The sequence below is a fragment of the Hyperolius riggenbachi genome, chromosome 3 (assembly GCF_040937935.1).
Source record: "Hyperolius riggenbachi isolate aHypRig1 chromosome 3, aHypRig1.pri, whole genome shotgun sequence".
Taxonomy (NCBI): domain Eukaryota; kingdom Metazoa; phylum Chordata; class Amphibia; order Anura; family Hyperoliidae; genus Hyperolius; species Hyperolius riggenbachi.
Genome location: NC_090648.1, coordinates 300,284,067 through 300,298,471, shown reverse-complemented (window position 1 = coordinate 300,298,471; position 14,405 = coordinate 300,284,067). Strand labels below are relative to the sequence as shown.

Here is a 14,405-nt window from a genome sequence, read left to right as displayed (position 1 = left end):
TACATCATTTTATTAAAATACTGGTAATATGTTTGATGATGCTCCTGGGTGATGACAAGAAGGTTAGATCATTATGATCAAACTTATCTGCCATCTTCTCCCTGTGAAGAAAGTTGACTGATCAATTTTAAAGTATTGCGAACTGAATAAAATTGAAACTGGTCAGGTATGTTGTATGGATTATTTTGAAATCAGGAAGACCATTGTGCGTATGTGGCCACCAGAAGTAAAGCCTTTCGTTCTACTGTAAATGAGCTTGAAGCGCACTTGCCCTGCCGTTTTCAGCTGTCACCCTGAGAAATTTCTCCTTTACGGCTTATCCTTTATTTCTAAGATGCTGTTTAAGAATTTTAAGTGCTGCTCATACACTTTGGACTAGCCAGTTGGCATTGATCCTTACATGTGATTGCCTATGAAATGCATTGAGAAATGCATTGACGATGCTTACTTTTTAATTATCAATTACACTAGTTATTCTTCCAGGAGGTAAGTATCCTTGTACACCTGTTTTATATATTAACTATTCTTTAAAAAAGGTATTCAATTGAATGTCTGTGTTTCAAATCTATGTATGACTTTATATCAACCCTTGGTGTGCAACCTTGAACTAGTAGGCTTTGTATATTGCCTAATACCTGTATTTCTCTTTCAGTCACTTGTGGCCTTAGTAGTGAGTAGAGATGCTCAATAAAATTTTATTTTTACGACTTGCATATGAATGTGAGGGCAATTGTATGCAACTAGGTATAATGCTGGTTGACTTTAGCTGACATTGATTAACCCACTTTCAGTCTGCATAAAATTTGCATTAAATTCACGTGCATGTTAGAATCCTTTGCAACTCAGAGAACATTTCCACTAGTGAGTATAACATCTATACTCTTCTCTAGATTATAGTCAGTAAGGGCTTGTTCACACTTCCAAGAGCTTTTTCTAAGCGCTTTGTGATTTAAGCTCTTGCCAATGTTATCCTGGAGTGATGTGCTTTTGTAAAAATCCCCCATAGCATTGCATTACCAAGAGCTTTTAAAATCTCTAGCGTTTAAAAAGCTCTTGTAGTGTGAATTAGCCCTAATACTGCACTTACAGGCTCCCAGTCTTTTTGCCTTATCTCTAAGGTTATCAAATGAATCCCCCATAATTCCTGACATTCTGGTCAGAAAGTTAATGGAGAATTATATTTTTTTTGTTACTTTCAAAGGACAGCATTTTGGAAGGGTATAAAATTTACAGATGATTAGTGGCCAATGGAATGAAACTGCTTGGCATTCTCTTTTTTTAAGCAGTCTGCATAAGTAATGTTTAATGGCTTCTTGTGTGTGTGTAGATTATTTTTTTTTTTATGCAAACATGGCTATTAAAATATATTTTAGCACAGAAATAGAAGATGCAAATGAGCTGTGTTTGATACAGCGGAAGAGGGAAGGACTGAAGCATGTGAGACTTCCAACTGTTTTACAAAGAATAGAAGGGTATGTAGCCTTTTGTGTTAATGTGTGTGCAAGATTTTATACTTCCTAATGCATATATTCAAATGGTTGAAGATGGTATTTGTATATTAAATTTACTTTTTATTCCTCAAAATCGCTGCCAGGTTTCAGATGCATTTGTGGGCCTTAATGTAGGCAACACCTGCAAATGTGGGTAGTCTTTAAATAAACCTCTGGCAGGGTTACCACTGCAGCATAGAAGCAGGTTTTATATAAACATCGTGGGACCTCATATAAATTGGCCATGTCTGGCTTTTAGTTCCAGCATTTTAAAAATCCATTATACTATGACTTGATGGAGAATGGAACTAAAAACCACTGAAACCACTGCTCACTTTGCAGTTCCTAACAGTTCTGTAGATCTGCTTCAGTGCTGCCTTGGTAACTTGAGAAGCGTATTATTGGGTAGCTAAATATGATTTGTGAATTCTGCATTACAAACTCTCATGTCAGTGATTGTACTTGACAGTGTTTTTATTTGGGCTTTAGCATTGGTGTGTCCCATTTGATCAGATTTTGTACGGTAGTTTTCAGTGTAGTATAAAACAAAGTGAAAGTTTTGAAAGCTTCCAGGATTCCCAGTAACTTGTACCTGCCGGTAAAGAAACCAAAACATTTCAAAAGTTAGTAATTCAGAACTCTTTTAGGCTCTGTTCACACTGCAGAGCCAAACAGACAGTTTTGCAGGATCTCAGTGGAATGTGAAAATGAGCAGTAAATGGATCCTAGGTTACCCTATGTGATTCGTAGAGTCTATTCATACTGGCAATCTGAGCGAAACACAATTGCAAAGCCCCTGACTGCACATTTTTTTTTAAATTTTTTTTTATTTTTTTGGCATAGTGGATGCGTTTTCCATAGCAGCTTATGGTGGAAATGCATCTGCTACAGATGCATACTGGACACAAAAATCAGAGCGGACACTGAACTGTCTGCTCTGAACGGGACGTTTTGTCTGCAGCTCAATGGGAACTGAGCCTAATTCTTCAAATATTGTATTTGCCTAAATATAAACTTATTTGAATTTAAATTGACATCTCCCCCCCGCCCCCCCCTTTTTTTTTTTTTTTATTAAGCATGAGAGAACAGGCGGAATATTAATGTGCCATAGGTGCTGTTCCCAATACACTAAACCACATAGAGCGCGTACATGAAAAAGGCACCTGGAAAATAAAGCACAGGTGCTTGCTGTCAGTAGAATATTGCTAAAATTAGCAATATTCTACTACTGGATTCCGATAGTAAAATATCGGTAATCTTTATTGATATTTTACTATGACTAAACCTAACCTTACACTCACACAGAACCCTTCCTCTACCAGTGCACCCCAATGGGTGGCGCCTAACCCTATTGCTACTTGCCCGGCTCTTGTGGTTATTAGAGATAGACTGTGAAATGTTAATAATTCTGGCGTGCATAGAAATTAATTGCATATTGCATGCATCTCAGTACTTGGCTTGTCAAATGCACTCCCTGACAATTCCAAGCTGCGTAGGATAAATATGTATGCAAGCCGGTTATCTTTAGCATGTCACTGATCATCTCTAATGCTGATCCTGTACTGTAAATGTTTTCTATAACTGACCCAGAACAAGTTTGCAGATCAGGTGTTATTGAGTCCACTGGCTGCATACTTGTGACAGGTGTGGAACACAGAATCAAGAAAAGCCAAATCTCATGTCTACTGACGTCAAAAAGAAATAGACACAAACTTTTGTATTGCCTACAGTTCATGCTCTTTCCTCTAATAACTGTGAACCTAATTATGCCCTAATAGAAACACTGTTGAGCTCCATGTTTTTTTAGCACTAAAATGGTTATTATGAATCTACATAACTTGTTTCTGTTGCTTTATATTGCTTAGTAGTTTTGCTTTGTATTAACCTATGTCTTTATTGTATTTTTTTTTTTCATAGCCATGCCTCTCTTTCTGTTGAATCAGTCATCTGCATGCCACCTTCTTTGGATGAATATATCTTTCCCCTAAGACCTTTATCTATTAGGAACAAAGGTGACTATTTTGAAGGGAAAAAACCTTTGCAGTTGGATACACTGTAATTGTGACAGGATGTATAATAGATCAGTGCTGAATTTAGTGTTAAAAAGGTTTTTTTTTGTTTGTTTTTTTTATTCGTTAAAGTGGAACTTATTTCTTATATGTGATCTACCGTGTTTTCCTACAAAGGTTAAGTAAACCCAGGACTGTGCTGTCATATTAGGATACAGAAATGGCACTTCTGATCTGACAAATTCTTATTCTGAAGTTTATAAGTTCAACTATTCAGGACATGCTAATATGTTGTGAAAAATGCGACAGACAAATCCATGTATCCGTAATTTAAAGCAGTAAGAATGACAAGCATGTCAATCGCAAATCGCGGAACTTGCTCCGTGGCAGTGACTTTAAACAACGTAGCAACAGCATCCATTAACATCTCCTAGAGCAGTGCTGTCCAACTTCACGGGCATGGAGGGACATTTTTTTTTTCAGACCCCATGGTGGAGGGCCGAAGGTAGTGACAGGTGTCCCCCCCCAGTTAGATAGTGACATGTGCCCCCCCCCCCCCCCCCCGCAGCGGAGGTAGTGACAGGTGCCCCCCCAGTTAGATAGCGAGATGTCCAGTGCCTCGTCCGTTACCTCCGATCAGCGTTGCCAGCCAATGCTCTCTCCTGTGTCCCGGCTACCGCTGCCCCACAGCTCAGACCTCACATATTGCGGCGACTGAGGCAAGCAGAGTGCGCATGGCACCCGCGCGGCTGAACTTCACATGCAAAAGTGACTAATGATGTCACTTCCGCATGTGACGTACTCCGTGTATGCGGGTACCATGCGCACTCTGTTTGCCTCAGTCGCAATCTGTGAGGTCTGAGCTGAGAGGCAGCGGGGACACAGAAGAGGCCACTATAAGGGAGCAGGCATGGCACCCATACCTGCATCTCAGGGAGACGAGCGGGCCGCAGCAGGAGTCCTGGCGGACCGGATGCGGGCCGCCAGTTAGACAGCGCTGTCCTAGAGCATTGCTACTGTGCATGTGCAGTGATTGGCCCGAATTCTGGCGCCGTTGTCCCGCCCACAAGGCCATCGCCACCAGTCAAAAGTTGAAGCAGTGAAATAACGAAAGAGGAGGCCATGCTTGTCATACCAACTGCTTTGAACAATTGAAGCTTGGATTTATTTTGTGAACCAGCCTGAAATGTGTTCTAGAACTATACCGGCTGGTGAATGTTTGCATCTGCCAGGGAATTAAAACCCAACACCACATTAGGCCAGAAACCCACTAGTAGCGATTTCTAATTGCTTGTGATTTGAAAAAGCTCTTGCTAATGCAATGCTATGGGGGATTTTTATAAAATCACATCACTCAAGTGGGATCACACCTATAGCATTACAATTAGCAAGGGTTTTTAAATCCCAAAACGCTCCGTAAATCGCTCCTAGTGGGTTTCTGGCCTTACAGTACACTTTACTGCTTAAACCGCTGCAGCCCTGCTTTGAGGAGGCTGCTTAAATAAAGGCTGCTTTGTGCAAAGGCAGCAGTGGGTGGCAGTGATTAATGGTCTGGTGACCAGACCGCTAAAACCTGTTCATGTGGGGGACACTTGGCGCAGGTCCTAGCTGAACTATTTGGACAATTAGATGCACTGAACTGAACCTCCCCCCACTTGGGGGGTATAAAGTTGATGGTTTTTATATATTAAAGTTTGTTAGATTTAGGATGTAAGCAGTAATTGTGAGATTTTGGTTAAGAAAACTTGCAGTTTATCTTTGGAACTTCAGTGAGTTTAGCTTTGGAGAGATTAATTAGCAATTAGTCTTCTTTAAGGCATGGATGCATGATTAGCAATGAGGTATCCACTAGTAACTCTACTCCTTCCACTTCTAGTAGTTATCACTGTAAAAATGTTAGCAGGCATCAATGTCTGTGTGTTCCAGACAAAAGTGAATCTAGTACTAGGAATGGCTAGTTACCACACCTAATACCAACATCATCAAGACTACTTGACTACAGCAAGACTTCTTGTTCTCAGTTAAGCTTGTTTACATTTTATGTAGGCACGTATAAACAGTCCCACATCATCAAGACTACCATCTGCCATCATGTAACTTGATACCGGCATGATATGGATGCATATTTCGGACAGTAGTCTTGTACTGTTAACACTAATGTTGGAGCTCGAATTCTGTATCCTGTATTCGGAAACCTGAATTATGTCAAACACCAACACTGAAGCTAGTGTACAGGGTGACTGGGAGGCTTCTCACGTGACCAACTAGGTGAGATCGCTAGCTTTCTTGCCACTTTCACAAGGGAATAATGTTTAGTCAGTGCTTGTACAGATTCCATAATGGGATCGCTGCCTTACTATCCAGCATAGAAAACCTTAAAGAGAATCCGAGGCTGATTTTTTTTTTTTTCTTTTTTTATCTGAATAGGACACACAGGCATGTTCTGTGCACAATGACATGCCTCTGTGTCCTTCTATTGCAGCTTAGCTTCTGATTGGAGGAAGCTTATGGAGGCGGTGAGCAAAGGGACAGAGGCGGGGAAGCTCTGCAATAGAGAAGGCGGGGGGAGGAGAAGCTGATAGATGAATATGAGATAAATAGCGTGCTAGCGACGAGCAGATTGTCGCTAGCCTGTTGCTATTTTGCAGGGGGGGACAGCAGAGCCATGGGGGGACTGGCGGCAGCAATAGTTTACAGAGGCATGCCATTGTGCACCGAACATGTCTGTGTCCTATTCAGATTTAAAAAAAAAATCTGACTCTGGTTCTCTTTAAAGGGACTCCGACCACCTCTCATGGGCATGCCTTTAAGCCAGACGACTTCCAACAAAGTAATGCTATGACCCCTCTGGAGGAGCCTCTTGCAATGGCCATGCGTGTCACTTCCTCTTCCTGCTTCATTCAGTGATGCACTTCTCTAACAAAGACAGTGGTGACCCGGAAGTTATAACATAGCCAAGATGGCAGCCACAATTTTAAAATTGAAATCGAAAGAAAACTATTTGGTGTAGAATAGCGATTCAGGCATCAAATGAAAGAGGAGAGCACAAGCTACAGAAATGTATGCATCTTTAAAGTAGTCTCAGGGAAAAAAACTGTAAAATAAGTGGTACTTACCGGGGGCTTCCTCCAGCTCCAAGCTCCCAGGACATCCCTCGCCGCAGCTCTGCCCACAGCCATTCGCTGCAGGTCCGTCCCGGTCCCCGACAAGGACGTCAGAGCGACCTAAAGATCGCTCTCTACTGCACCTGCGCAAGCAGTGCTGTCAATCATCGCCACGTGGGCCGGAGCGGACTGTGCAGGCGCAGCTCTAACGTCCTCACCGGGGACTGGGACAGACCTGCGGTGAACTGCTGCGGGCAGAGCTGCGGCGAGGGACGTCCTGGGAGCTTGGAGCTGGAGGAAGCCCCCGGTAAGTACCAATTATTTTACCACTTTTCCCCTGATGACTCCTTTAAGTACTTTGCAGTACTGGTCAGAGTCTTAAAGGCATGCCCATGAGAGGTGCTCTGAGTCCCTTTAAGGGACACTTGAAGAAGGAGGTATATGGTGCCTGCCATATTTATTTCCTATTAAACAATACCACTTGCCTGGTAGTCCTGCTCATCTCTTTGGTTGCAGTAGTGTTGGAATCACAGGCCTGCTGCTAATCCAGTCAGATTTTTGTCAGCCTGATCTGCATGCTTGTTCAATGTCTATGGCTGAAAATATTAGAGGCAGATGATCAGCATGACAGCCAGGCCATAGGTATTGCTTATAGTGTACATGAGGTGATATGTGATGTGAGATAAACTTGTGTATGTGCAGTACAAAACATATAAATAACCAGGCTATTTTGTTTTGCTGCCTGAAAGAGTTACATTCTAGGCATATAATTGACAGCTTCTGTCTTGTCCTTACCTTGTTGGGAATATAGTAAACCTCACTGATAAGCAAATTGCAACCATAAGTTTTCTTGGCAGAATACAACTTCTGAGGGAGAGATAAAATACATGAACTATTTACCTTTTTCTAACTCTGGGACACTTAATAGGTTGCCACTGAGACAGTAAAACATTCAACCTACTTTTGTAAAATGTTTAAATAGAAAACTCTGGGATACTTAGTCATTTTTAGAAGTAGGAATATCAATATAATTATCTCCTCAGTTTATTTTTACCTCTGGTTCACTTTAAAACATGTGTGACCACCTAAGGAAGCCTGTATACTGGCTGATGATAGAGGTTGTTTGCATGACATTAGATGTACAGTCGCCTCACACCATATGGGTTAGTATGCGGCTCCATATTAGTTGGCATTGGCAGCACATTTGTGTATAGTTGAGAAGTCAGCTGACGTGTGAAGCTGGTCCTAACAGAACACATCTGCTGTCTGACCTAGCATCTCTCATATAGTGGTAAATGATTCTAGCAGCATGGTGGCAGATTTTAATGTTGGGTAGTGCTGAGTGATATGGGGCATTTGGAAACTAGCCAGGTGCAGTACTAGATTGTGTCTGTCTATATCACACATGGGTAGATATTGCATTGATGCCTACTAGTGATGTCGCGAACCTCCGATTTTCGGTTCGCGAACCTCCGTGGAAGGTTCGGTTTGCGGAAAATTTTGCGAACCGCAATAGACTTCAATGGGGTTGCGAACTTAAAATTTACAAAAATTTCTACTGGCTAAAAAAATGATAGAAAACATGTTTCAAGGGTTCTAATACCTGTAGCTCCCTCCACCCTTCTACCTATTCCCTCCTACCGGAGGGAGGAGGGTCTCATCTGCCAGGGAATTCCAGTATTTCAAAAGCCAGCTTGCATACCGTGGCTGGGGATTGAACCCAGGTCTCAGTGTATGGTAGGTAACTAACATATCCATTGTACCACCAACACTTCTAGCTGAAGCTAGCCTAGCATGTACAATTTATGCTCAATCCAAAAGAAAAATTAGACAAGACAAATAACATTTATAGCATGCTTTTTCTCCTGGCAGACTCAAAGCGCCAGAGCTGCAGCCACTAGGGCACGCTCTATAGGCAGTAGCAGTGTTAGGAAGACTTGCCTAAGGTCTCCTACTCAATAGGTGCTGGCTTACTGAGCAGACAGAGCCGAGATTCGAACCCTGGTCTCCTGTGTCAGAGGCAGAGCACTTAACCATTACATCATCCAGCCACTGCTTAAGGATATGTAGCCAGGCATGGCCTTGCTACCACCAACACTACATGCTGAAGCCAGCCTAGCATGTACCATTTATGCTCAATCCATTTATGCTCAAAAATACAATTCCGCGGAAAGCGGTGACCATCCCTACTAGAGAGAGAGAGAGATGAATCTACCTGACTATCTGGGGTTCTCTTTGGACAACTGTTGAACACGAAAGGCAAAGCCATGCTACATATCCTTAAGCAGTGGCTGGATGGTGTAATGGTTAAGTGCTCTGCCTCTGACACAGGAGACCAGGGTTCGAATCTCGGCTCTGTCTGCTCAGTAAGCCAGCACCTATTCAGTAGGAGACCTTAGGCAAGTCTTCCTAACACTGCTACCACCTATAGAGTGTGCCCTAGTGGCTGCAGCTCTGGTGCTTTGAGTCTGCCAGGAGAAAAGTGTGATATAAATGTTATTTGTCTTGTCTTGTCTAATTTTTCTCTTGGATTGAGTTTGGAGCTTGGACTAGTTTTGGCTAGTAGTGTTGGTGGTATAATGGATATGTTAGTTACCTACCATGCACTGAGACCTGGGTTCAATTCCCAGCCACGGTATGTAAGCTGGCTTTTGAAATAATGTAATTCCCTGGCAGATGAGACCCTCCTCCCTTCGGTGGGAGAGGGGAGAAGGGAGAAGGGAGGAGGGAAGCAGCTGTCCCTTAATTAGTGTAGGCAGACAAGTGAGTCAAATGGCATAAGGACCTTGCTTGGAGGAGGGAGGAGGAGGGGGCGGGCCTCCAGCAGTGAGAGCACTGTGTTTGGCAACAATGTGCCTGCTGACTGTGATGTAGAGGGTCAAAGTTTTGCTCAATAGAGCATTATGGGGCGAATCGAACTTCCGCAAAATTTCGCCTGGTGCAGGCGAACGCGAACCACCAAAGTTCGCCGGCGAACCGTTCGGCCCATCTCTAATGCCTACAAAGATTGTAATTAACACTAGTGTTGAGTGAGGTTGAATGTATGCAGTTCATTAGGGACAGTATTTTTCAACATGCATTAACGTTTTAAAGGGGACTAATCATAAGGTGTTGCTTATGCACGGTGCTTGTGTTTATTATTATTATTTATTTATAAAGCACCAACATATTCCGTGGCACTGTACAATGTAAGAAAACAAACAAGGGCTACATAATGATATACATCAAATATGAACACTGATACAAGATACAGCACTGCTGATTACAATTTGATTTAACCTGATGACTAAAATGTATAAATGTCTAACAGTGTGCAAGCAATTAAATTAATAACATTCCATGACACAAATGGGTGAGAGCCCTGCCCTTGCGAGCTTACAATCTAAAGGAATGGGGTGGAAACAAGAGGTGGGGAAGTATACAGTATATGTACAGGCAGTGCGTAATTAGTTTATTTAGTGTGTGCATGGTCTAAGCTAGAGAATAAATGCATATGTGCATATGCTTATGCTTGCACAGTAAGGGCATAATATAATCTCTGGTATTTGAAAACCCTCTACTTTAAAACCATTCTGTTGTATCTGACAGTTCTTGTACTGGATTGATGGTTTGACTACAGAGTTTGTGCTTGTCTGACCTTATGCACATGTGCAAACTTACACGCAGGTGCACATAGAAAAAAGCAATTTAGAAGTGTGCTATATTGAAATACATTAGACTCTTAAGTCTGTATAACTTCCTCTTGATGAGATCCAGCTAAGAAACCTATAAGGCAAAGTCTTATCTATTAAAATACCAACTAGTAAAAAATGTGTATTTTTTTTGTCTTGTATGAATTAAATGAGAACACCAAAGAACTTATTAAATGTAACTTCTCTCCAGTTCCAAATGTTACATTTATTTACTAATTGTTAGTTTGTTCAGTTCTGTTAATGGGTAAATAATAATGTTAATGTTTATATACCAACTAGGATATCTTTTGAATTAGATTTTCATTAGAAAATTTTATTGTGGCAATGTATATCTATGCAATTACATACTTAATACTTACTAGTGGCAATGTTTTTGTCTTTCTTATTTCAAAAATAGATTTTCCCAAGAGAACATGTGTTCATTCTCGTGCACAAGATGGAACTGAGAAAAAACAAGCTGCTTCTAGTAGCAAAGGATCAAGAAAGAAAAATGTACAGCCCAGTACTAGAAGAAGATCAACCAGAAACAGCAGGTCTGATGTCAGTCCGCTTCAAAGCTCACCAAAGTCCAGCAATTCTGATAATGATGCAGCTGGACGTAACAACTCTTCCTCTTCTACAAATGCTCCTTCTTCATCTGAAAAACACCGTAAGCCATCAGCAAAACAAAGGAAAAGAGCACCCAAAAAATCAGCCCAAACAAGGAAACGACTCAGGTCAGCAGCACAAACTCAAGAAGAATCTAATGAAAGTAGAGAAAATTCAGACAGTGAAACAGAGCAAGAAAGCAAAAAGGCCAAGGTAACAGATGATTTATCTGATACAGCACCATGTGAAGTCAAATTATCTGATGCAGTCAGTACTGAAAAGGAATCTGAACAAGAAGACAGTTTCTTGGCTCTGTCCCCTGTGGGCCAGTCTACAGATGAACCTATACCTGATTCACCCCCTGTACTAAGTGTGGAAAACATTGATGAAGACACTTCTGCATCTCTTGACCTGCAAAATACACCACCTTCCCCCTCATTTACAAATGGTCAGATGTCTTTAGAGAAAAGTGATCCAACTTCCAAATCTGGAGGGGAAATTGACTCAGATGTGCTAGATACAGAACAGCACTTAAGTACTGAGGAAGATTGTTTGCAGTCTGACAACATGCAGGACTCTGAAGGAGAATGCCAAGGTTCTCCTGCTTCTGTGAAGTCCTCTAATAATGCTTGCTCTCCATCTTCCCCAGCCTCAGAAAATGAATCATTGACTAATGAAAAACCTTTGACCCCATCAGCATCTCCTGAAGATATTTCTGATTTTAAGGAACCTTCCTTTTCAGACATTGGTCAGGCAGAGGCGCAATCTTCAGAAAGCTTGAATAAGAACCAGTTGATGAGCTTATCTCCTTCTAAAAGTGAAAATGTAGTTGATTCAGAAGATGAGACAAAAGTTAAGGAGTCCCTAAATTCCCCTGCTGTAGATTTAGAAAAGCGATTTAGTTCGGAACACTCACCTGGTTCCTGTGATTCTTTTAAAGAAAATGCATCTGAAACTGATGATCTCCCCAAAGTGCAAAGTGTGGAATCGCCTATGCGGGATAGTTCATCAGAAAGTGATGGCTGTGACGATAAACTTAATGGACTAGAAGTGAGCTTGCAAGAGCCCGGTCTGACAGATACTAAAACATGTTCATCAGTTGAATCAGAGCATATATGTAGCACTGACATTTCAGCAAATAAAACACAGCTTCCTGAAGAGACTACAGTTAAGGAGTTTGGCGATTCTGCTGAAGTACAAGCAACTACACTATGCAGTGATAACAAAGATCTTCCTTTAGGGGGTAACAGGACTGAAAGCTTTCCAGACCTTTCCATTATTGAAGAGGGTAGCAAAATGTCTGGTAGTGAGAAAGTATCAGATCCCCAAAGTGAAAAACAGGTGGCATTTAGTGAAGATAATAATGAATCTGTAGCCATGGAGTGTGATTCTGTGTGTAGTGATCGTGAGACTGAAACTGAGCTTCCCACAGAAAAGACTGAAGATTCCTTAGAAGAACCCAGCTCTTCAGCATCTGCAAAAGATGATGATGATGAACCCAGCTCTTCAATTCCAGCAAAAGATGATAAATCCAGCTCTTCCATTTCCAAAAAAGAGGATGAACCCAGCTCTTCAGTTTCTGCGAAACAAGAGTCTGAATCTACTCAAAAGCCACCTGTGCCGCCTGGTGAAGAAGCAAGTAAAAAAGAACCACGTCCACGCAGGTCTAGATTCCATTCTCCATCGACAACATGGTCTCCTAGTAAAAATGACATTAAAGAGAGACAAAAATCTCGGTCACGATCACGTTCTAAAAATAGAGACCCTCCCAGTCCCAGTAAACCTAAATCTAGATCACGGAGTAGAGAAAAAGATCGTAATCATAGTGAACAGTGGAAAGGTAGGAGTAGAGACAGGCATCATAGAAGGCAGTCTAGATCTAAAAGTAGGTCTCGCTCAAGGTCTGGATCACGCACCACAAACCGAAGTAGAACTAATACAGTGGAGAAGACTGATAAGGGCTCGCCTCCTTGGAGAGAGAGAAGACCAAATGATAATTGGAAGAGTCCAAGGGGAACTGAAAGGCCTAGAAGAAATGAACCTGAAAAGCCAAATGAACATTTTAGAACTGATAAATATGATTCAAGAGTTTCATCTGAGCCATACATGGAAAATAAGAATGACTACCCTGATTGGGTGGCAGAAAGGATCAGATCTACGGAAAGTAGAGGTAGGGAAGATGGTTGGATGAGGGGAGATGGAAGAGGAAGAGGTTGGGGGGACAACAGAGGTAGAGGAGATGGACGAGGTAGAGGAGAAAATTGGACTAGGGGAGACTACAGAGGAAGAGGTGACTTTAGAGGAAGGGGAGACAGAGGCCGGGGTGAAGGTAGAGGAGGAAGAGGAGGAAACCGAGGAAGAGGTTCTCCTCGGAGTTCTCATTGGGAAGATAACCAGTTTAATTCGGGGGATTCATGGAGCAGAAATGTTAACATGGACTGGAACTCGCCTAGGGGACGTGGTAGTCGTGGTCGGGGTGGTTTCAGAGGTGGATTTAATTATGGAGACCAGCATGAGAATACTTGGAACAATAGACAGCCCTACTCAGGAAATTCTAACACTTCAGGGCCGGAGTCGACAAGGCCTCAAGAGCATAAAAGTTATAAGCCTAAATTTGAGGAAACATTTGAGTCACCTGTTGATCGCTCTGGATGGACATCTGCATCCAGTTGGGCTGTTAGGAAAACCCTGCCTGCCGACGTGCAAAATTACTACTCAAAAAGAGGAAGAAACTCCACAGGCAATCAGCCAGGGTGGAATAGACCAGAGGCATCCCAGGACCAAGGTTTGAATTTTTACAGATTTGTTCTTAAACAAATGTATTGCAGATTGTGAAAAAGTTGCTTCACTAGCAAAGCGCAACTGTTTTTAGCCACTTGAGCTCTAAGATATTAAAGTGAAGCTGGGTTGAAAATAAACTAGACAGTTAATTCATACATCTAATACTTAGATTGTGCTATCTCTTAAAGTGGACCTGAATTCAGAACTCCTCTCTGCTCTTAGATTCACAACCGCATAATAGCATTTAAACAAAAAAAAATATTTTTTACAGCTGATACAAATCCTAACATAATTTGCACAGTTTCTACCTCCTGATTTATGGAAGCAGACATATAGTTTACAGCCTGTAATTTCAAATGGGCTTATCTGCCATAGGCAGTCATGTGACACAGAGGAGGATCAAATTATAACTTGTGATTAGACACAAATGAGGGGGAATTAAACAGGCTAAACTCTCTAAATACATCCAGGGTGCATTTCTCTACATTTTCCTTCTGTCCTGTGCAAGAGTTCAGGTCCACTTTGAAGAGAATCTGTACTCTAAAATTCTTACAATAAAATGCATACCATTCTATTTATTATGTTTTCCTGGGCCCCTCTGTGCTGTTTCTGCCACTCCCTGCTGCAATCCTGGCTTGTAATTGCCATTTTTAGGCAGTGTTTACAAACAAAAGACATGGCTTCTAACTAGCGTGTGATAGGCTTGAGAGTAGCTCAGTCTCTGACTCATACAGAGCTTGG

At 41.8% G+C, this 14,405-nt stretch overlaps 1 protein-coding gene across 1 annotated transcript in view; it reads left to right on the top strand.

The window, feature by feature from the left end:
* The window catches only part of SCAF11 (SR-related CTD associated factor 11), a 135,252-nt gene that overhangs the window by 97,479 nt on the left and 23,368 nt on the right, over window positions 1-14,405 (top strand). The window contains exons 9-11 of the mRNA XM_068276591.1: window positions 1,374-1,472; window positions 3,408-3,502; window positions 10,693-13,668. Of these exons, the coding sequence (XP_068132692.1) occupies window positions 1,374-1,472; window positions 3,408-3,502; window positions 10,693-13,668 (3,170 nt within the window). The remainder of the gene's footprint in view (window positions 1-1,373; window positions 1,473-3,407; window positions 3,503-10,692; window positions 13,669-14,405) is intronic.